The following is a 25085-nucleotide window of genomic DNA, read 5'->3' on the forward strand; positions in this document are numbered from 1 at the left end:
AACCTAATATGCCCCCAGGACATAACTTACAACCCTTGCCCTGAAGGCTGTGGGGGAGTGTCCTCCTTAAAAACTTAATTTCTATCTGGAAATCAACTACGCTGAAGAAAATGGCTATCTCAAAATTTTGATTGGATGTGTTTCGGGAAATGGTGGGCGTGGGAGGGGTGTTGGTTGCCTTCCAATCACTTTCGACTATTAAAAAGGGCACAAGCCACTCCAATTTCCAATTGAATGAGCCCTTTTCGAAGTTTCTATGATAACTCCTTCGACACGAAGTGCCCGGGTATGGACAAAAAAATAATACATTGTCCCAACATCGTTCTTATGTGCCCTAAGGGCATAACTTAAAACCATTGCCCCGAGGGTTGTGGGGGAGTGTCTTCCTCAAAAACATATTTTCTATCTGGAAATCAACTACGCTGGACAAAATGGCTATCTCATAATTTTGATTGGATGTGTTTGGGGGAATGATGGGCGTGGGAGTGGGGGGGGGGGCTAGTTGCCCTGCAATCACTTTCGACTATTAAACAGGGCACTAGTCCTTTGAATTTCCAATCGAATGAGGCTTTTTTGAAGTTTTTACTGCAACGCCTTCTATAAAAACCTTATATGCCCCCAGGACATAACTTACAACCCTTGCCCTGAAGGCTGTGGGGGAGTGTCCTCCTCAAAAACTGAATTTCTGTCTGGAAATCAACTACGCTGAAGAAAATGGCTATCTCATAATTTTGATTGGATGTGTTTCTGGAAATGGTGGGCGTGGGAGGGGTGTTGGTTGCCTTCCAATCACTTTCGACTATTAAAAAGGGCACAAGCCACTCCAATTTCCAATTGAATGAGCCCTTTTCGAAGTTTCTATGACAACTCCTTCGACACGAAGCGCCCGGGTATGAACAAAAAAAATAATACATTGTGCCAACATCGTTCTTATTTGCCCTCAGGGCATAACTTAAAACCCTTGTCCCGAGGGTTGTGGGGGAGTATCCTCCTCAAAAACATATTTTCTATCTAGAAATTAACTACGCTGAACAAAATGGCTATCTCAAAATTTTGATGGGATGCTTTGGGTTGAATGATGGGCGTGGGGGGGGGGGGGGGGCTAGTTGCCCTCCAATCACTTTCGTCTATTAAAAATGGCACTAGTCACTCCAATTTCCAATCGAATGAATCTTTTTCGAAGTTTCTACGACAACTCCTTCGATACGAAGTGTCCGGGTATGGAAACAAAAAAATATATAATACATTGTGCCAACATCGTTCTTTACTTAGGCAGCGCTATTGCGCTGAATATGATTGAGTACTTTGTTTAGGGGAAAAAAAAAACAGAAACAGAGAGTGAAAATAAAATTATCTTTTAAGTATAAGTTAATTAATTAAGAAGTTTTAAAGATTGATTCTTTAAAGATATTATCTCTAAGTGATCAGAACTTCAAAAAGAATTTTAATACTAACCTTGGTGGAAATCAAATATAACATCCATGGAATGTGTATTTGCAATGTTTTAATTTTGTACTTTAATGCAGTCAATATCTGGTCAGTGGAAACAGTTTCTTAGGGTTATGTTTGTGTCTTAATTTGCTGTAATAAGGCTTAACTTTAAGGTTTTTTAACAATAAGGCTGTGTATCAGTAACCCTTTATTTCAAGGGTTATAGTTATTGAAATGGCATTATTTCTCTTTTTTCTTGTCTTTTTCACTTGCTTTAGAACTGTTTATTTACGAAATTTAGTGTTTTGTTTCTTGTAGTGATTACCCAGGGATTGTTTAGGGAACGGTCCTTCATGATTAAATATTTAATGATTAGAAAGATTCTGTTTTATTTTGGAAACCAGATTCGCTAAATAAGCCTCTTTTCCTTCAAACATTGTTTTGCAAAAGTTAAATTTTGATATAAAACGAATGGGTTGAGGGGAAGTACTGTCTGTCATATTTTGGATAACCCTGGATTTTCTATTCAAAGTGAACAAACATTACATAAAAAATAACCTAGTTTTACCAAATGAAAATAAATAGCAATATTAAAAATTACAATGAACAGAAATCATCTTGTGTTTGAGGGGACTCCCCTCCTCCTCTCAGCCCCTCAAATATTTATACTTAAGTTTGACTTGCTTCCCCAAAAGTTTGAGAACGGGCTTCTAACACAAGGAGAAAGGGATATAAACTACTTCTCACAGGAGTCCAAGAACCAAGGCTTATCGATGCACATTTACTTTTAACAATAAAGATTCTGGTTGAATTTTTTTTTTTAAGATAATTGACACATAAAACCGTCGCATTCATCAACTGTCTGTAGTTGCATTCAAAAATGCTTTCCCGTAAAGCATTACGTAAACCTTGGAATTCAAAGCAGTGGGTGGCACCTTCCTTATATATAGAATAATTTCTGTTCAGCTACTTATGGTAGACAGTTGGGGATTCTGCTTTTTGAAGAAGTTGCAGAGGCAGTGTGAATATCAAAAGAATGATTCAGATGTGAGTGAAAACCTAAATTGGCTAGTTTCACAAGCAGTAAGTCATGAAAACCATTATCATATGCCCCCGCAAAATCTAGAAAATCATCAACAAGAATTTTATTATTACGAAATTTGTCTTGATGCCATTACTAAAATAGGAAAATGCATCTGTTGGAAAATAATGTTTTGTGAAGCCAGTAAATGCATGGAGAATAAAATGAAAAAATGTTACAAACCAATCAAGATGATTGTAAATCATTTTCTTTGTCCCTTTGTCTCGTAGTTCTATGATATTGGCCTCTCTGCTTTCATTTTTTTTAGCATTGGTAGTTGTACAGATTAGTCAAGTATTGCTAATAGCAACAACTTCAAAGCTTTCTTTAAAGTTTGCAATAAGACCTTTATTGGCGTTAGCGTGTGGAATTCTATAATCCAAAACGCAAAAGACATTTATTAGAACTAAGCTGAAACCACTCCATCTTATCTGGCACAAAGCCAATTGCTGAAAAGTTTAGTTTACTTTTGTCGCCATAAATATTTTCCTATGTATACAATCCGAAAACATTGGGTCCAAATTTTGAATTTCTTGGCAGCTGAGGTTTTTATCAGTTTTCCTTTTTTTTAAATTTAATGTATAAAAACTAATAGATCCCATTATAAATTTGTCTAAATTAAAACGCAGAGTTTGGGTTTTACTAAGGATGCAAATTTAGTTAATGATATAAATTTTCAGAAGAAAGGTTTCAAACTTTTGGTTTATTCAGGATGCTTTTGAAAATTAGTCTTGAAAATAGGTTTAGCTAGATCTGAGTTTTTAAGATCAAAAGTACCAGTTCATGATAAATAAACTGACTTTTTCTTTCTGTTTTTGAGTGGTGCAGAGAAGAAAAAACGACCCTTCATTACTTGTATCCAGAAATAAATAAAGATAGACAATTCTGTTCTGAGAGCTGCCTTATAAACTTCAGGCATGCACTGATTACATTGGTGAGTTATAGAAGAAAATTATTGAATAATCGTTTGTTTTATGTTGTGTATCCATGCAGAACTGTCTCTTTTGAGCAAAGGTCCAACAATCAGTTAGCTAAATCCTGCAAAGGCCTTGTGTGCTTTAAGATGAATAGTACTGCAAAATATGTTGTAAAGCAATGTCTGGGGAATAATATTTTATGAAGAGGTTGTACCTAATAGGCATAAGGTTTTGTCGTCCCTTCTACACCAAGCTACTTTGTTTGCTTTTTCATGTCAGATGGGTCATTCAATACTCTTATCTTGTCTCCTGCTTATTGTATGGATGCAAACCTCTAATGTTTAAAGCTATCTTTTGCTCCATAGTAAGAAATGCGGAAACTGATATAAGTTGAAACAAGTTCATCTTTGAGACAAGACATCCAGTGCCATCTGACATTACAATAGGATTAAGCATAAAAACTGATACAATTTTAGTTGTGGCATATAGTTTGTTTTATCTCTCGTGTGCTATACGTTTGGCTGAAGGTAAAAGAGCCGCTTTGCCAAAAGATAAGAACGTGTACTATGTGTTGTGTTTTACTCCATAGATCTATTTGAAAACAAATATCGTAAGAAAGTTACAATATATAGGTTTGATAGCAAAGATTTTGTTAATCAAACAGTTCGTAGTAACGAACTGTGAGTAAGGAGTGACCCGGCTCAATAGTAATCGAAACTGTAAAAAACGGAATTTTGATACCAATAGATACATCAAAAGAACATTTTCGTATGCGTATTTCAAATATAAAATTTTCACGAAGTTTAGTTCTACGTATCAAAAGACACGCACCTGAGAATATTTGCCTTATTTTGAAGAAAGGGGGAAACAACCCCTAAAAGTCATGGAACCTTAATGAAAAACACACCATCAGATTCAGCGTATCAGAGAACTCTACTATAGAAGTTTCAAGCTCCTATCTGCAAAAATGTGGAATTTTTTATTTTTTGCCAGAAGAAAGATCACGGATACGTGTTCATTTGTTTTTTTTTAGTTTTGTTTTTTTTTTCCCAGGGATAATCGTATCCATCCAGTAGTGTTAGAATATCCGGAGAGGGCTCTTTCGGACGGAATTTAGCATATCCAGTGTCCTTTTTAATTAACCAAAAAACGGTAGGGCAACTGGGTCCCCTCTCACGCTCATTCTTTTCCCGAAGTCAGTCAATGAAAATTTTGAGATAGTCAATTTGTTCAGCATAGTCGAAAATCTAATTAATATATCTTTGAGGATGACTTAATCCCCCACACTTCCCAGGGGAAGGGCTGTAAGTTATACACTTTGCCCATTGTTTACATATAGGCTAGTAATGGTTATTGGGAAGTATACAGGCGTTTTCAGGAGGAATTTTTTTCTTGTGTGGGGGGGGGTCGAAGTAAGGGTTACGGAGGAGAATCTATTTATGGAGGCTGTTTCCTTGGGCGCCAGATTTCCCGGCATTATTGAAAGAAACATCAGAAATTAAATAAAAAACAAGTTTTTTTTTCAACAGAAAGTAAGGAGTAATATCAAAATTTAAAGCGGACGGAAATTATAACTTATATGAAAGGGGTCGCCCCCTAGTCAATGCATCGCTCTTCATGCTAAAGATTTTTTAGTACTTTCAAAAGAGCTATATATTCTAATTAACTGGCCTGTGTGATTCAGGGGTTTGTGATTTGAGCAAAATTCGAACTTTAGCGTAAAGACCGAGGTATTTAATAGGGGGTAAACTCCCTAATATACGTAATAAAACATACGGATATAGAAGTTCGTTACGTAAGTTAATTCGTTGTTACGTCAGATCAAAAATTTCGAGAAGGCCATTAATATGCAAATTTTTATGTAATTTGTAATGTGATTTCATCCAAAATAAACTAATAAGCACTAAAAACATTTTATGTAATTAGATATATAAAAATAATTATGGAGCGATATTAAAACTTAAAACAAACTGAAAATATTCAAGATATGACAGGGGCTGTCCCTTCCTCAACGCCTCACTGTTTATGATAAAGTTTGACTTTGTCTCAGAACTTTATTTTTTAAAACAATAAAAAAAACTCTAGCGTAAACAGCGAGGTCTTGAGAAGCGGACCGCCCCTGTCATATAAGTACTCAATTATATTCATTTTAAGTTTTAATGTCGCTCCTTACTTTCAGTTAGAAAAAACTTGTTTTTTTTTATTTAATCTGATAAGAAAGGAAGCTCATATTTGTATCTGTGCCCTGGCGTCCAATACCATCCAGCTTTACCCTGCAAAATTAATGAGCTAAATATAAAAACATAAATAGGAAGGTTATTTGCGTTTCGTTTTTATCTCTTTATCCTTTCACTTTGCATTAGTCCGAACATAAAGAAAAGATTTTGTCAAATTTGCATATTTATATGTGCGCACACTCTCCAAATTCCTGGTAAATCACCAGTTTTCTTCAAATGAAATTTAAGCTTCCCCAATCGCTTAAAATTATCACGGCTCCTCGAAATACCTCCGAGATTCAAATTTTATCCCTCCCCAAAATCTTCTCGAAAACTAAAATCCTTCTTAATAATGTACCAAGAATTTTCTGGTTCTTGAACCAGACCCGTCGCCTTTCATGAAACGACTCAACTACAGAACGGCTTAAAAAAAAGTTGATTCTCTATTTAACCTTGGTGGAAATCAAATAACATATATGAAATGCATATTAGTGATGTTTTTATTTTGGACTTTAACGCAGTTAACGCCTGGTCAGTGGAAATGGCTGCTTATGGTTATGTCTTAATTTGCATCATTAAGGCTTTGGATCAGTTACCCCTTAATTCTAAGGTTTATAATCTTTGAAATGGCGCTTTTTCTCATTTTTCTTGTCTTTTTTCACTGGCTTTAAAACTGTTTATTTACAAAATTTAGCGTTTTGTTTCCCGTCACGATTATCTAGGGATTTTTTAGAGAATGGTCCTTCATGGCGAAATATTGAATTAAAAACCTTCACAGTTGCAGTCTGACTGTCCCGGTTGATCACACTAAGTACATATTTCGCAGATAGCGTTTGATTTCCGCCAAATTGGTTTGTAAGGATTTTACTGATAACGGGATTAATGTTGATGACAGGATGAAGATTGTGCTGATTTCTGAGCTAGCTAATGACAAGTCTGAGACTAATTTTGAAATTTGGATTTACAAAATCAAAAGATGTACATGTTTCATAAGCTGCAACTTCTATGAATGAAGAAATAAGCCTTAAAAAAAAGAATTAGATTTATGATGCCTGGGCAACGTGATGTATTGCAGCGTCATTTGACAGGCTTCCCCTACACCTTTTCCTCATCTATCTAACGCTGTGGCTGTCAACTCTTTAAAGATTTTAAAACAGCAGGTGCCAAGAAGAATTTTTATCACAGAAAGAGGATGAAACGCTTCTTAAAGATAGTATCAAATCTAAAATCTCTGCTAAAACAAACTTCATTCTCTATTCCCTAACATCCAATCAGTAGTGATAATTTTAAAATGAACCAAGTACACAAGATAATGTTGTGTTACATCGCTCCAAATCATAAAACTTATCACCTATTTCCCATGGTTTGATGGTATGAACAATTTTATAGAGACAAAATTTTTTCAGCCTCAGATGGACATAAAAAGAAAGTAATGTGTGCGTAGGACAAGAATCTGAGCCCTCTCCGTGCTGTATGATTCTCACTTGCTAGTCATTTTTCTTTATAGAGATGGAAACAACTGCTTCTTAGCATCAAATGCATATTTGAAACCAATAATAGGTACAGCAACAAGCAAAAGTTGCAAACCCATTATAGACAAAGATAAGTTATTGTTGCCTCGGAAAATAAAATCTATACCCTCCGATACTGCAGAACTAAAGGATGGCTATTAGATACAAAAAAAGTAAACATTGTATTGTGAAATAATGTAAAACAAACTTATAAATGTAAATGCCGCTGCTGGTTCAAGCGATTCAGCTAAGCTTCCCTTTTTATACGGGTAGCTCGTTTCTCATTGAACATCTTAACGATCGAAAGCTGGTATGTTCTGCCCCTGTTGTCACATGGAAATTCCTTTTTAACTGTTACCTGCTTACAAGGCAGTAGCTCTCCCTAACATTTTATATGTAACAGAATTGCAAATACCGCAGCAGCTTTATAGGTGAAGCCTATTAAAATGCGCTAAACTACTTGACGTTCCCGAGGCAGCATAAACCTTGTTTATTTTCGTTCCGGGTTTTATATCCTAATTCATATTATTTGCTGCTTGTTTTGGGTTTGATATCTTAGTCAAGCCTGTAATTTTAGAAGTGTGCTCGTTATAGATCATTGAAGAATGTATCTTTTTGTACATTTAATTTGAAGAGGGATAATGTATAGCAGAATTAGTAATAGAATTATCTGCTTGGACATGATTTTCTCGGTAAGCTGTGGACCCAAGAAATCCACTTAGAAAAGTCGTCTTCAACCCCTGAAGTTGGTCTTTTTGTAACTATGAATATACGCATGTATAATTTTCCTTTTGCTGTAGTCTATTGGCAAGTGTGACATAGCAGACCGGGTGGGAGAGGGAGATATCATATCTCCCTCTCCCATATCTCAGATATGGGTCAAAAATAAGAATTAAATCATGACCACTTTTTGGACACTCATTTCCATAATTGTTGAATATGAACAATAATAGTGACAAAGAAACTAGAAAACATTTTGTACATCTTTTTTACAATTAGCATGGCCTTGCGAAATGTATATCTTCAATTTGAATCGATGCAATTTTACTTAAATGTTCATTCTTTAAATTTAAAATAACATCGTTTTCATGAAAATTATCTTTGTTCGTCTTATTGTTAGCACAATGGTTTAAATTTTTCGTTTATACAATTCTATATCATTGGATTCATTGCAGTTCAAATTTAACTCAAATTTTTGAAGTAAAAAATGTCATGAGTTCCATGTAAATTATACTTTCAAAATTTGAACATTTTCGATAGTATATATTTCTAAAGTTTTCAACAATTCAAGTTCAAAATTGAATGATTTTAAATTCAGTTTCAAGTCAAAACATTGTTTAGGTTTAAAACTTAATACTTTTAAAATAAAAAAATTGTACTTCGTATTTTATTCAAATCCTTACCAAATCAAAATGTGTTTAATCAATGGTTTTGCCTCTCTGTTTCTCTAATGCCAGGGTCGTAGGCTACCGTAGGTTGCAGGGTCGTAGTCGTAGTCTACATATCCAGCTCTAAATTATCTTTGAGGGCGACTTCCTGCAATTGGGACTCTACTGCTTACGGACCAAAGTATTATTTCCATTTGGTAGTCATGCTTCTTACTTTGGGGCAATGGGCTTTTATGGCCTGAGCCTCAACACAGTTTGTTGTGTCCAATTATAATAATAGCATCTTATCCTGAACTTGTACGGTTTCACTTCTTGTCAACAAATTTTGTTTTCATTTTCTATGAGATTAAATTAAAAGATAGAAGAAAAAGAAAATATAAGACACAGATTTAAAATATTCAATATTTTTCTAAATTCAAAAAATAAGACTGTTTACAGAGATGCGCTATTTATGACCGGAAAGGCATTGGAATCTTCTTTTCAAATTCATTTTTCTTTCGAATGATATTTTCAGTTTGTTTGGCGGCTGATATAAATAGTGTCTTAAAAATACGATGATCACCATATACCGTCGTTTCTCTACCTGACTAAACCCCATAGGCTCAGGGTCGTGCTGTTTAGAAAAAAAATAACAGTTGCTTACGAAATAATCTCTTATTTATTCATTAAAAGATTTCAGATGATTCACAATCAAATGTATATACAAATTTAAAAAATGAAAACCTGAGAACCTGAATTGGCATGTACAAATTAGTAAAAAGCGATATAATTAGTTGGTTCGGATAAATTGGCTCAAGTTTGTATTTATTAAAAAGGGGACGTGATATGACTGACTTCATATTGGTGCTACTCTAGCATCGCAACACAAAAAAGGTGGGAAATGATGCCCAATACTATCGATTTTCAGAACATTTTTATGGCTTATATTATTATTTTTTGCAGTTTATGTAGTCTCTGTGTTTATTTTATATCCCTCTAAAAGGTTTCAACTCCTAATTTAAAAATCCTTGTCCTATACATAGGGCTAATGAGAATGGGGCAAATGGGCCCAAATCTCAAAGTGGAGATTTTTTATGTGTAAATTTATATTACTCACGTTTTGGCTGTTTTCCCCCCATAAATGAAACGCTTTTATGGCTTATTTTTACCCCCCCCCCCCCCCTCTCTTATAAACATGAATTCTAGATCTCTGCTATCAAAATGTTTGTTCGTATAATCGGAGGAGAGGTTCTGAAGAGTTGTATATGCTCTCCATTGCTTTTAATGCTGAGAACCAACGCTGTAGCCCTTCTTATTCATTTGCATTATATGCCATATTGCTATAAAAAAAAGTTGGAAGCAGGATAAAAACTGCAGATGGGGTCCAGTTTTGGGTCTCAATGATTCTGCCCATACAGCAGTCTAAAATGCGGCTAAAATTCAGAACTGAGGTTAAAACACAGAAAAACCTGTTTATTAACTTATACGAATTGCAGATGTTTGCCCAAAATGTTTAAGTTATGGTGAAATGAGACGGAACACTGAACGGCATGGTATTTGGCAACTTTTTGTTAACAGTTTTGTTTTCTTTAGGGTAAGTGTGTATATTGTAAAGAAGTATTAGCGAGTCCGTCAAAACATCACCTTACAACTGATTACCTAAGAAGACAGTTCTGTTCAGCTGTTTGTCGCGAAGAGTACAAAATGGAAGATCAAAAAACTGTTGCCGACATTTTTGATTGGGAAGAATATTTATGCTATTCTAAAGCTGAAGCAGCACCACAGTTTTGTTTTAAACAGGTAACATTCATCTATTTCTGTCCTTTAGAAAGCTAGAAATATCCTTTTGTCTTTATAGAAATGCTTTGTGGTTCAGCTTTTTATCTGTTTGTTCTTTTTTTCGTTTTTTTCTGGATCTAAAGGCCTAAAAAATATTTTTTTCGCCAAGCAACGTAGCAGTCACAATCGGATACGAAAATCAAAGGTGACTGGATTAATAAAAAGAAGCAAATGTATTCCAAGATTCAGAAGCGAATGAATTCTTTCGCTTGCTTTTGACACACTTTGCATCATATTGGGCTTTTGCTTGGTTTAGACGTTTTTTGTTCCGTTGACTTGTGTAATATACTCAGGTTCAATATGCCGTCATAAAAGTAGCTCAAGAAATTCTCAGCCATATATAAATATTTTTGTTTCTCCCAACTTATGGCTTTTTTTTTAGAAAACTTCCTGTTTTTGTTTTCGCTGTTGTTTTTTTTTTTTTTTTTTTTTTACGGGTTGGACATTTTCATTGTTTTGCTCTTTTTACTTGTTTAATGGATAATGTAGGCTAGTAAAGTTGAGAAACAAAATATACCGAAAATTTTGCCTAAATAAGCACCAGGGTGTTATTGCTGAAAAAAAACAAGAAAGTGCAAAAAAAAAAAAAAAAATAGGAATTCAAAAAAAGTGTGCCCTTTAAAAAAAAAATAAAAGAATTTTGAGAATGCAAGCAAATGAAGAAAGAAAGAATGAAAGAATCTTCAAAAACAATTGAGGTAGTCTTGTCCAACTGGGGCGTAATTTGCTATGGGGCAGGGGGAAACTGCCCCCTCCAGACCTCAGTTCCCCCCAGACTTCAGTTTGCCCCCCCCAGACTTAAGTTTGCCCCCCCCCCGTCCATCTGGAATTCAGTTTCAGCAAAAAATCGTAACTAAACAAAGATTAGCTTGCATAGTTTAAGCATCTAAAGGAACAGGTCAGTTTTCTTTAGTATATATTTGTCCTTAAGGTGCTATATGACTCATTTTTCGCTGTTATTTTCAATTGATTTGGAAAATTGGCTCCAATTTTGCCAAAGGCTGAGGTGGGTTAGGTACGTTCTGCGGATGAAGATTGGCAGATTGTCCTTTTTGGCCAACCTTCTAGGGCTAAACGAAAAACAGGTTGTTTTCGGTTGGGGTGGGAGAACCTCAGAAGGAAAAATTTAGGGGAAATAGGAGCTTCATGGGAGGGTGCAAAAGGGGGAGGCGTTGAATAGATTGGGATGGAGGAGTAGAGTGAGTAGTTGTGTTGGCCTCAGGTGGCTTGGTGCTTCGGTGAGTTTTTAGTAGTAGTATTAGCATAAAAAACCATAACTTTTGCTGAGTTGAACTAAAAATGAAAAGTGTGGTAAAAAAAAACCGCTGAAACCTAGTATTGGAAACCTTTAGGTCAAAAGCCAGTTAAAAAATATGGTTAACTTGAACAAACTTGAAGAGAACGCTGACATATATATTCAGACAAATAAAGCATAAGCTAAGTGAATTTTACCTCCTTGATATAACGTGTACATTTTTCGGTTAAAACTGTCTCAGGTTTCCCATATCCAGACAAGAAAAGAGCTGTGGGCCTAAAATTGAACTTTATGCTCTAGACCCCATCTGTAAAATATCCTTTGATACCGCTCTTCCCAAAAGTTTGATTTTACTATTTACAGGGTTTCTCTGGAAAGTAATAGGACTGAGTCGATTTAAAAACATTTGTTGAACCAATCATTACAATTCTTTAAAAACTTTCAAAATAGGCTCGTTCTGCATCAAAGTAGCACTGCCAGCACGATTTCCAAGCATTGAAGGCGTCGCGGTATGCATTCTCCGGAATAGCCTTGAGAGCTGTGGTGCATTCTGCTTGGATCCTCTCTGTTGCCTCAAAATGCTTGCCTTTCACCGGCCATTTTAGGCGAGGAAACAAAAAAAAGTCCGGGGGGCCACATCGGGGCTATAGAGTGGCTGCGGAGGCGTTGGATGCCGGCCTTGGTCAGGTAGCTGTTCACGAGAAAGGTGGTGTGAGCTGAGCGTTGTCGTGGTGCAACTTCCAGTCGGCTGCGATGTCTTGTCGGACCCAATCGACCCTTCCTTTGAGTCTTTTGAGCCCTTCCACATAAAACTTGGCGTTAAAGATTTGCCCTGGAGGAACATGTTCATGGTGGACGATGCCTTTGACGTCAGAAAAGACAATGAGCATCGTTTTCACTTTGTGTTTTCTCATTCTGTCCTTTTTTGGGCGAGGAGACGCGGACGTTTGCCACTCGGAAGATTGCTTCTTTGTCACGAAATCATACTCAAAGATCCAGGAATCGTCACCCGTGATTACTTTATTCAAAAAGGGTCACTTTCACACATGTTCAAATTTTCTTCTCGCAATTTCTGGTCGTCAGTGAGTATTTTTGGGACCATCTTCGTGCACACCTTGCAGAAGATCGCTCAACATGGTCCAAGAAGGTCTCCAAGATCATCGATGCCGGGCGAGGTGGAAACGCCTGATTCCCGCCACAAGTACAAGTAAGTACACCTTGCGCATGTTCAAATGCAGCGTCACAGTATCATGAGCGACAGATTTTGGTAAATTTAACTTTTGGGCAGTAAATCGAATACTTAATCGACGGTCTGAGTTCAAAACTTTGCACACAAGAGTCGCATTGTCGGTGTTTGTCGAAGTCGAAGGTCTTCCAGCACGGTCTTCATCGGCGACCTCTTCCCGGCCCTCCAAAAAAGCCTGATGCCACCGAAACACACCATTTCATCTAAACCAATATCTGGGCAAGCCTGCTTGATCATATCAAACGTCTCTGTCGCAGATTTACTGAGTTTCACACAGAATTTAATCACGTACCTCTGCTCTAACTAACTCTGCATTTTCGGCTTGCACCACTCACAGAAACACAGTCACGCAAAATGCCTGTCCTGACTCTCCAGGTGCTTGGAGACAACTGACCAGCCACTCGTTCTTTAGCTATGAACGCCCTCTACCAAATTCAGTCGGCGCACGCTTGCTCCGAAGTACAGTCGCGGCAAAAGAAAATCAGTCCCATTACTTTCCGAACAAACCCTGTATGTGTTTAACACTATACCCTTATTTTATTTTTTCTTTTGAATATTTTTTGTCCCTAGCATGAGATACCACCTGAGAATGAGTTTGAGTTGAATATGAAGTTAGAAGCCTTGGACCCGAGAAATTTAACCTCCACGTGTATAGCAACGGTCGTATCAGTCCTTGGGCCCCGAATTCGTCTTCGGCTAGATGGATCTGACGATAAAAATGATTTTTGGAGGCTTGTAGATTCGCGAGAGATCAACCCTATTGGACATTGTGAAAAGCTTGGCGGTATGCTTACACCTCCTCTCGGTAAGTTATGTTACCTCTACCTAATTTTGCTATTTAATTTTTAAATTCATTTAGAATACCCCTAGCTCCTGCATCTATGCGTATATATATATATATATATATATATATATATATATATATATATATATATATATATATATATATATATATATACCATGGTGTATATATACACCATGACAGTTATGACAGGGTGTACCTATACACCCTGTCATAACTGGAATATAATGAGACTGTGCCTGGCATGGTGTCCCAGTTATCATTATGTCAGTTGTCCCAGTGCTCCCTGGTGGCAACGTTTTTGGATTTATTTGCTTTTCTTGAAGATAGTGCTAGTAAACTTACAAACTCTTAGCACCTTCTAAACCTTGATGAATACACGTTCACCGGAAAACAGTATGGATTTCCTACCTTCAGGCGTTTAGGAATGGCCAAGCATCAAAAATTCTGAAAAGATTTGCAAAAAAACATAAAAACTTACTTTTTCAAACTTGTTGAAAAAAACTTTCAGTGATCCTGACCAAACTTCACTAACATGTGGGCTACTAGATGACAGTTCTTCAGTTGCATTTTCAGATTTCTTATGGAACATTAAGACACCGAAAACTTGAATGTCACAGTTATAGCCGGCCTCCCCTAATTTTATTGAGAAAGATAAAAACAATTGTCTCCTCGTTAACCCGCAATTAATGCGTTAACTTTTCAAAAAAAAAAAATCCCGATTCACTGCAGTATCTATTCTGCATAACAAAGTAAATTAAAAAAAAAAAGTTTTTTTCCAATTCAAAGTAAAGAGCAACATTTAAACTTAAAACAAAAAGAAATTATTACGTATATGAAGGGGGTTGCCTCCTCCTCAACACCTTACTCTTTACGCTAAAGTTGTTTGGTAGTTTTAAAGAAGCTTCTTCTAGTTCTAATTAAACGACTCTTGTGTTTCAGAAGTCGTTATTGAAGAATTGGGACAAAATTCAAACTTAAGCGTAAAGAGCAATAACAAATACTATGCGTAAACAATGGGTAAATTTTATAACTTAAATACCTTTCCCCGGGGGCTGTGGGGGGTGGGTCATGTTATTCCCAAAGGCATAGTTATTGGACCTTTCAACTATAATGAACAGAATGGCTATCTCAAAATTTTGATCAGACGACTTCGGGGAAAAAGGAACGGAGGGGGCCTAGTTGTCCTCCAGTTTTTTTTTTGGTCACTTTAAAAGGGCACTAGAACTTTTAATTTCTGTTCGAATGAGCTCTTTCACCATATTCTAGGGCAACTGGGTTGATATGGTCACCCCTGTAAAAAATAAAATAAAAAATAAACATGCATCCGTGATCTTTCTTCTGACAAAAATACAAAATTCCATATTCTTACAGATATGAAACCCTTACAGTAGACTTTTCTGATACGCTGAGCCTGATTATGTGACTTCCATTAGTATTCTGTGACTGTTAGGGGATGATTCCCCATTTTTCGAAAATTAAGCAATTTTTCGCACGCTCGTAGCCGTTAATGGGTAAGACTAAACTTAATGAAATTTATATATTTAAAATCAGCATAATAAGCCGAGCTTTAATATACCTAGTGGTATTAAAATTTCGTTTTTTACAGTTTCGATCACTGAACTGTTTGATCAGAGTATCAGAAAAAAAAAATTAACAAAACGTTGCTGTCACCATTAAACTTTGCATAAGGCTGGCACAAACACAAACTTTGCCTAAGACAAACAAAGCTGACTGAATCCAAGCAGATGTAAGGATTTGTTTTTTACCTATCTTATCTCTCAATTAGAGATAAGGATTGGATTTTGAGAATTTGGGTTTTCCTCTCTTTTTGACATTCATAGGCTTGGGTTTTAAGGATTTGGGTTTTTTCCTCTGTTTTGGACATTCACCAGAGCATATCTGTGATTGTCGACATGTACCGGTGAGGGTCCGAATGCACAAGAATGTAATGAAATATTTGACCTTTCATTGACGTATTTGGTGTTTGGTGATATTACCGGTGAAAGTCGACATTCACCATTTTTTTACATTCTATATATATATATATATATATATATATATATATATATATATATATATATATATATATATATATATATATATATATATATATATATATATGCATATATATATATGACAGAAATCACTCCGAACTATGAAGCCAGCCAAGTATAAACTACCACAAGTAAATTTGATATTGTCACTCCCTCAAACCGCCAAAAGGCTAGAGTGTCATTAGCACCTTACTGAAAACTAAGTAGATTGTTTAGATTGAAATTTCTATACATTTGACAGCAATGGATTTCAACGGAAGAAAATATCTTTAAAGATAATTTATGTATTAGATCATTGAGAGTCAACCGGCTGTTGAAAACATGTTTGTATCTGAGGAAAACAATTGGAATTTACGCATTATTAATGCTGTGGAGCGACGTCACTACCCCCACCTCGTTTGGATCAGAGGCCTGCTCGGTAAAGGAAAGAGACGTAAATTAAGAAGTTTGCAAAATTACCAGTTATATTCAAGGAAACTAAGTCGCTGTTAAGAAGACTAAGTCGCTAAGACTAGGAACAAGTGAAGGTGGAAAGGGGACGTTACGTAACGAAAAGATTGATCAATTGGACAACTTCCCTTACCTTGGTTGTATTATTAGTAAAGACGGTGGTAGCAATGAAGATGTTAAAAGTACATGTTAAAAGTAGCTCGGGGTGTTTTTTCACAGTTGAAAGTTTTTTGGAAGAATAGGAAGATAAGTGCGAACCAAGATTAGAATATTGGAAACTACAGCAATGACAGTATAGTTCAGTGGTCAAGTATGGTTCTGAAGCCCTTACCTTGGTTGTATTATTAGTAAAGACGGTGGGAGCAATGAAGATGTTAAAAGTACATGTTAAAAGTAGCTCAGGGTGTTTTTTCACAGTTGAAAGTTTTTTGGAAGAATAGGAAGATAAGTGCGAACCAAGATTAGAATATTGGAAACTACAGTAATGACAGTATAGTTCAGTGGTCAAGTATGGTTCTGAAGTCTGTGCGCTCCGAAAAATGGAGGAAGATTTGCAAGATGTTTCCAGATAAGTCTACAAACCAAGATTAGAATATTGGAAGATACAGTGATGACAGTGGCCAAGTATGGTTCTGAAGCAGGGCGTTCCGAAAAACGGAGGAGATTTGCTAGATGTTTTCCAGAGAAATTGTCTATGGATAGTTTTGGGTACCCAGCTGATTGACCGTTTCAAACAGTAGGTAGTACGAAAAGTGTGGCTCAGTCCCGTTTTCTAGGGCTATATGAGAGAAAGGTTGAGATGGCTAGGGCACGTTCTGTGGATGAAGGATGGCAGATTGCCAAAGATTGTCCTTTTCGGCCAACCGTCTAGGGCTAAACAGACAGCAGTCCATGGCTGGTGTTAGAGGATGTCGTAAGGAAAGATTTAAGGGGAATGGGAACTTCCTTGGAGGGTGTAAAGAGAATAGATTAGGATGGAGGAGGAGCGTACGTAGCTATTGTGGCCTCGTGCGGCTTGGCACTGCGGTTAGTTGTTAGTGGTAGTAGTAGTAGTATATTCCAGGTAAAGATGGGAATAGTATCTTTTTAGTTGACTAAATAATATAAACTGGAAGCAAAACAAAACTATTCTAGCTCCAAATATAAATTTACTGGTGATCACTTAATATCTGATTCAGGTAGAGCATAAAATTATCTCTTGGAAAACTAGGGTTGAAACCCGAAGTATCTTGATTTCTGGGAAATAATTCGGGAAAGTTGATCTAGAAATGACGAAACGCAATGTTGCTTCTCTTTTATGAAATTTTGGATTTGATGGATTATCTTTGGAATTTGCACGTGGAGCTTTGTCCCTGAAGCAGGCTAAAACAAATTCTGCTGTCATCTGCTTCACATGTGGGTGGTAGAGAGGGGAACGGGAGCAGAATCTTTTCCTTAACAAAAATATTAGGAGCAGATTTGACATAATAAATTCGTATCGTATTGTAAACTCAATCGGATATAAAACTGGGCCTTCTAGCTGCACTTTTGCAGTATCCGCTCACTATTAAACCTTGGGGGGGGGGGGGCAAGATCCCTAAATTCAAGCTATTGAAGATGTAGAAAAAGCGAAGCTAGGCGAGAGCAAAATATTTCGAAATTATAATCTTTTAGAAATCGCTCTGCTGTTCGTTGAGTTGCTTCACGGTTCAACGTGGGAACAGAAACATACAAAAAAATCAAGGTATGAAGTAAGTATCCAGACCAGCAGAAAGATTATGTACAGAGCTTTTTAATATTTATATGCAGATTTTATGGCCAAAATATTGACAAGAATCTTGCTTAAGAAGTTACTCGGGCATTCTCAGTATAACGTCACTGCTCAACTCGATCAAATGGAAAACACTAAAATTTGATTGCTTGTTACCCAATGTACATGTGTTGATGAAAGGTATGTCAAATTAAACATGGTAAATTATATTTTTTTTTTTTTTTGTATGGAGTTTTTTGGGCTAGAGGCAGTTAATAAAAAATCGTCACAATTACGGCCAATCTAGGGCAAGATTTTAGACCCTCTAGAAGATTATATAGAGCACAGTTAATCATTTTTGGAGAAAATTCACGTTTTTTTAGTTAATGGTTTATTTGCAATACGTGATTAATAGATGATTCGTTTTAATGTGTTTCTTAGGTTTTAGAATGAACGCCTCCTCCTGGCCGACGTTTCTTGTGAAGACTCTTAGTGGCGGTGTTATCGCACCAACATCTTCTTTCAAATCGGAACCACCTGATCCAAAGTGTAATTTCTTCAAAGTGGGAATGAAGCTCGAAGCCGTTGATAAGAAGAATCCTCAATTGATATGCCCTGCGACTATTGGTACCTTTTTTTTTTTATTATTATTATTATTATTATTCATGTACTATTGTTAAAATACAGACGACGATAAATGAAATATTTGCATAACACTTTCTTCGATTCAGCTTGTTTGATCTCTTACTCTTAGCCTAGTTTACTCTTAACCTAGTTTGTTTGTTTTTTTGTGCAGATTCTTTTCATTGCGCTGTATTTGAGAAACACCATGAAGCTATACTATCATATTTGTTTTTTCTGCTTGCTGATTGAAGTAAAAATGCTTTTACATTTAGTTTCGAAGTTAGTAACTACTAAGATCATGGACTCTTCTCCAGTTTACTTTTATTCGTAATTTGAATGCTCTATTTTGACTTTAATTTGACTGTTACTCTAGGGCCTGCTGACATCTGGAGTCCACTTAGGTAAATCTCTTTACTATAGCTTAAGAAAAATTTTTCTTGGAAAAAATTTTTCAAAGAAAGGTAAACAGCCATGTTAAAACTTTAAACTAGCAGAAGTAAGGTCATGTCATAGTTCGAACTTAAATAGAACAAAATTTCTATGAATAAATAAATGAAACCCGAGATTAAAATGAATAATCACATCAAACATAAAGATAAAAGACATTGCTATGGATAAATAAATGAACCTTAAAATGAGTAGAAATTTAGACCCTACTGCCCTCCTGTACTCTAAACGATTCTTAAAAGTCTGAAGCCAATCTGGAAAAAATTTCTGAGCCATTTTTGTGCCCCAGATTTAGGGGGCCTGGGCCCCAACGAAGAAAAGAATTTTGGCATATTTTAGGTTCTCACGACCAACGAACTAAAATTATCGTAGTGCATTAGAGTCCCCTTGACCTAGGGATTTACGGTTTTAAGTTACAAACCGTTCAGATAAAAGGCTTCCAGCCCTTTATCGGTTTCTGCTGTAGGGGAACCGTTTTTTTTTTCTTATTTTGTTTTTACTGAATTGAGATCTTTTTATCCCGACGACTTTAGAATATATATTTCAAGACGATCAGGAAAATAAAATAACTCCTTTTTGGGCTTTATTTTGTGGGGTACACGTCTCAGGACGATTTTTATTTTGCAATAGATTCATACTGATCCACGGACTTACGGATGTAAGTTTCAACCGATCAGGGACAAACAAGCCTTCCACTGTTTTCTGGCCCCGCATCAATATTCTCCCTTCCAACAAATATTCGTTCATCTTGGCCAGTGAACGATCTCTGAAAGCTTCGAATCAATCAAAAATGAACATGTTCCCATTTTCAACTGTAAATATTTCCCAATACCAGATAGGTTTTGTAAATATTTGGTGACTTGTATAATTGACAGCCCTTGCTACAGGAGCTCTGGAGGTCATGTTATCCCGGAGTCATGTTTATTGGACCTTTTGACGATGCTGACGCTGCTAAAATATTGTGGTCCTATATCATAGAGGTTACGGGAAGGGGTGGGTAGCAAAACGGAACATGGGAGAAGGAAGTTTGCAAAGCGAACTTTTGTTTTGCTCTTCCATACAAAGCGGCTGGGGAAAAAAAATGCTTGGAAGGCACATGAATCTTAATTAAGGCAATGTTAGACTGTTTCCTCTAATAAAGCCTCTGTGGAAAAATGAGCTAAACTATTCAAGCTAGAAATGTGAAAATTTATGCAGAATAATTTCGAAACCATGATAATGAATATAGGATATACAAATCCGAAGAATATAAACTAAAAACATAAAGCAGAACAAAGATTGGAAATTCAACGTCCTGGTAGCAAGCGAGCAAGGGTCGAAAGCCCGAGTAACCAACCATAGTGAGTGGGGGGGAGGTGATGTCATGTTATATTTGGAAAGGATGTGACCAAAAGTCTGGGGATGCCAGCTTTGTGCTTGGTACCGAGCATATATACACACACTCACATATATATATATATATATATATATATATATATATATATATATATATATATATATACCAAAATTGGAGAATGCAACATTCACTATATATATAAAGTATCCTTTAAATTTTCTTCAAAGCATTCTATATTCAGTTGTTCTTTTTAGATGTGATTAAATTAAAAAAAAAAGTTTCTTTAACTGAAAGTAAGGAGCGACATTAAAACTTAAAACGAACAGAAATTATTCCGTATATGAAAGGAGCTGTCCCCTCCTCAGCGCCTTGCTCTTTACGTTAAAGTTTGACTCTTTCTCACAAGTCTATGTTTTAAAACGATAAAAAACCGAATAGATCATTTTTGAATGTAAATAAATAGATCATTTTTGGGATTTTTAGGCCTATTTTGTGAGCTTTTCCTGAAGAAGAAACATTTTTTATAGCCAAGGCTAGGTGTCCCTAATTGAAAGGTGCACATTTGAGTCATACTTTGGAAATTTACTTTCTTTTCATTGTGTGAATTTTGTTGGAAAACACAGTGAAAATTCATTTAGAGCTATTTCTGTGAGTTTTTCAAAGAGAAAAACCATTTGTTTGAGTCAAGAGAGAAGACTTGAGATCGAGCACAATTTTTTTTTGGCACCCCAACCCTCTTTTCTTAATAGTAAAGCTTGAAACTTGTCAAATGCTAGAGAGCAGATCTCTTTCAATTTTCTACTTCTTGGTGGGAAGGGGGGGGGGTGTAAAAAAATGGAAATATAAAGGGTTTGTATTATAAATAAGAAAAATAAAAATAAAACCTTACGGAAACCTCTGTATTCAAAGCAAACATGTCACGCTGGGTTTCCTTGAGGACCATGCCCCGAGTATTTCTAAGAAAAGTGAACTTGTTCTTGATAAATGACTGTGTTAATTTTCAGTCAAAAGTGTCAGTCCATTCAAAAAGTGATCTTTAAGTTGTATCTTTTAAAATCACATTCCTAAATTAAAATGGAAAATTTGGCTTAGATCAAGAATATCAAGAAATCAAAAAGATATTTTAATTTCTGATGAATTTTCAGTCTTCCTGGGGTAAGCTCAAAAATAGTTTAAAATTCTTATTGGTTTATTCTGAAAAATTTATAGACCTCGTAGATTTGAAGGGAAAGTCAACCTCCAAACTTTCGGGTAATACTTAAGATAACAGTAAAATGAATACAAAATAAAGAGTTCTCATTATTTGGTATGGGATACGAGTAAAATTTTCATTATAGGGTAGCTTATAAAAACTGATCTGTGCAAACCACCAAGATTCTTGGAAACTGTTCCTCTAAGTTTACTAATATGTGCTTGAAATGACAGGGTTGAATCTGTCTGCATATCTATGTATTATAACTTCGTTTTTAGGGGAAGTAAAGAAGGACTTAGTACATGTTGTGTTCGATGGATGGAAAGGAGCCTTTGACTATTGGTGCCGCTATGACTCCAGAGAAATATTTCCAGTTGGGTGGTGCAAGAGAAGCAATCATCCTTTGCAGTCTCCCGGGAAAACTGGTGAGTATTAGCCCAAATTATCCTTTAGATATTGGTTTTAATAATTCTTTATCAAAATATCTGAAAAAATTTTTTTTATATTGGTTTCATTAAATTTTGGTTTTGCAAAAAAAAAGGTAACTTGTACGTTGACAAATATCCCCTTTGTAGCATTGATTAAGTTGAGATGTTACGTCAGACGGTCTGGTTGCTTAACGATCGAAATTCGTTCTTAAATACAAGTGGTGTTATTCAGTATGTCAGTTTCAGTTGAGGTATTTCGTGGATTTGCCATCATTAAAACGAACTCTATATATAATTAACTACCAGGTAATTTTTTCTTATGTTTCAATTTAAATTTACCTTGACAAAGAAATTTGAATTTCCAGCCAAGCAGCCAGTCTATATTCCATAAGTGTCTTTTTTCTTTGTGGTCTTATAACCGTTCAAAACTTTGACAATTTTGATTCTTTTTATTGCGGACAAAAACTGAAAGTTTTGGAAAATAATTTGTTTCGTCCTTATTTATGGATTAATTTGACGAATAGATTTGGAATATGGAAAAGTATTGCTTGAATATCAATTTCTAGACGGTCTCAGGCCGATCAAGTAAGCTATGCTAATCAATGCATGTACTTTTTTTCTAAAAGACTTCTCTCTTTTGTGTTAAAGGAATTACCCTAGAAAAGTGGTTCCCAGGCTTTTTCGTTCCCCGTACCCCTAATCAAGGCCCAAAATGGTTGCGTACCCCTTTCTTGAGGATCGTTTTTTTTTTTTTACTTTTTTCTTAACTAAAATTAGATTTTCAAAAACACGAGATTTATTGTCATAAATGACGGTACACAAATGTGTAAAAGTACCTACAAAATCAATGAAAAACTTTAGGCTGCTTTTTAGCTAAAATATTATCAAATCTTGGCTCAATGTCACTAACGGCAATTATAAGGTCATTTTGTACACTCAGTCTGTTTCTGTGTTTGCTTTTGATCAATTACATTGCCGAAAATGACAGTTCACAAAGGTAAGTGGATCCGAATGGCAACAAAACAGGCATTGCGATTTCACTTATTTCCTTGTATTCTGCTTTCACCTCTAACCAAAACTGGGAGACAGTTATATTTTGGAATTTCCATTTTAAGGCGCGATCACTTGCAAGTTCGATCAGATTCTCTGTAAGCTTGTCACTAAGACCGGAGCTTGGGGTCACGTCTCCAGCAAATCGATTTTGGATCCAATCCCGGGGTCTATCTTGGGTCATAATCGATGGGAAATATGACACAAGTTCATCTCGCAACTTTGTCAGATGCTCCCAAATACAATCACAGATTGTGTTAAGGTTATCAAATTCACTATCGTCCGCAAACTTGTCAAGGGTCGGGAGGACACTAACGTTGTTTCTTTGACCCTTTTTAAGCCAGAACTCCAATTTCTTGACGAAAGCACACATCTTCGAATCCAGGGAGAGTTCGTCCGTCCGGAAACCTTGCATTGAGAGATTCAAGTCATTCAGTTTGTCGAAAATAACCGCAAGATAGGCCAGCCTGCAGATCCAGTCCTGGTTTTCAAAACGTGAACTGAATGTAGACTTTTGCTACAGAAGAAACATATGAACTTCATGTCGAAGCTCGAAAAGTCTGTTTAATATCTTCCCACGAGACAACCAGCGAACTTCTGTGTGCAGAAGTTAATGTTGATGTTCCGAACCCATCTCTTGGCAGAGCAACTTGAACAGTCTTGAGTTCAGTGGTCGGGCTTTGATGAAGTTGATCACTTTCACAGCCTCGTCGAGGTTCTCGTGCAGATGTGCGTTCATCCTTTTCGATGCAAGAGCTTGCCTGTGGATGATGCAGTGCAACCACTTCACCTTTGTATTTTTCTTCCTTATCCAGGCCATGAGCCAATTATTCTTCCCTGTTAGGGCGGCAGCCCCATCACTGCAAACTGATAGACACCAGTCCCACAAGATGCCCCTTTCTGCGAAGAATTTACCAATCCTTGAATAGTTTTTATAGGCCAAATGAAGATACTGAAAAAACGAAGCGAATATTTCGAGAGGACAAACGCCTCTCTTCTTCAGCGCCAATGTGGTTTAAGAAATTATCCTTGAATAGTTCTTCTCCTGTTGTTCTTGAATGTAGGTTTTGACAAAACAGAAAAACAAACATTTCTCTTATGTCAGAACAGTCTTGATATCGGACAAAGACGATCACCTGGGCTTCATCTGACACATCCGTGCTTTCGTCAAGCTGTAACGCAAACATCTTCGTCACCTTTATTTGCTCAACAACCTGCATGACAATATCGTTTGCAATGTCTTCTATCCTTCATGAAACAGTATTGCTCGACACAGGTATAGACTGAAGGGCAGTAGCAGTTTTCGTATCAAACATTATTTCACTGGCTTTCACTAGTTCTGGTAATATCAGACTTTCGACAATGGTGTGCGGTTTTTTCTGTTTCACAACTAAATAGGACACGGTATATGAAGCCCGGAGAGCTTTGGAAGAAAATGATGCCATTTTGCTATTTCCAAACAGTTACTAGCGACTGCTTCTTGTTTACATTTGAAAGACTCTATCGGCTTACCGACATGAGAAGGGTGCATATTACTGAGATGCCGGTTCATATGCGCAGGCTTCATGGAACTGTTGGCCAAGACTTGACCACAAAGAACGCACTGTGCGTTCGCTGGATCAGACTTTGTCGCCCTAAATCTGGGCCCTAGTTATTCTGACAAATATCGACACGCTTTGACCGAATATGATTCGTCATATTTCTTCTTCTTAGGTGCAGGTTCTGAGTTAGGGGTACCATAATTCGGCTTCTTTTTATTCCTGATCAGAAATCTATCCATGTTTGCTTGCAACCACAATTCACGAACTTTGTGTTTCAACAGATGACAAGATACTGAAATCGCTGGGTTCAAATTGTCTGTGACTGAACTGATCGAGACCATACGGCTATGGAGAAAAATTAGCGGGTTACTGAAAGCCAAAGTTTTGAAAATGAGTCTGAAATTATGTACAATGGGTTATCTGATTTTGAGGAAAATGTTGGAACTGAGTCAGAAAAAATTTTTAAAGATGTAGACTAAATTAATTTTGGGACCTTTGCGCACCCCCTGCGAGGGTTACGCGTACCCCCTGGGGTACGCGTACCACCAGTTGGGAACCACTGTCGT

The 25085-nt window shown here is 36.4% G+C and overlaps 1 protein-coding gene across 1 annotated transcript in view; it reads left to right on the plus strand.

Moving 5' to 3' along the window:
• The first annotated feature begins 3328 nt into the window (after positions 1-3328).
• The window catches only part of LOC148955305 (lethal(3)malignant brain tumor-like protein 4), a 41026-nt gene continuing 19269 nt past the window's right edge, over positions 3329-25085 (plus strand). Inside the window, exons 1-5 of the mRNA XM_089101397.1 lie at positions 3329-3446; positions 10117-10323; positions 13434-13668; positions 18343-18528; positions 21779-21925. Coding sequence (XP_088957523.1) covers positions 10228-10323; positions 13434-13668; positions 18343-18528; positions 21779-21925 — 664 coding nt within the window. The 5' untranslated portion in view covers positions 3329-3446; positions 10117-10227. The remainder of the gene's footprint in view (positions 3447-10116; positions 10324-13433; positions 13669-18342; positions 18529-21778; positions 21926-25085) is intronic.

This window comes from Artemia sp. Qi Xiang Cuo, chromosome 2, assembly GCF_049724085.1.
Source record: "Artemia sp. Qi Xiang Cuo chromosome 2, ASM4972408v1, whole genome shotgun sequence".
Lineage (NCBI taxonomy): Eukaryota > Metazoa > Arthropoda > Branchiopoda > Anostraca > Artemiidae > Artemia > Artemia sp. Qi Xiang Cuo.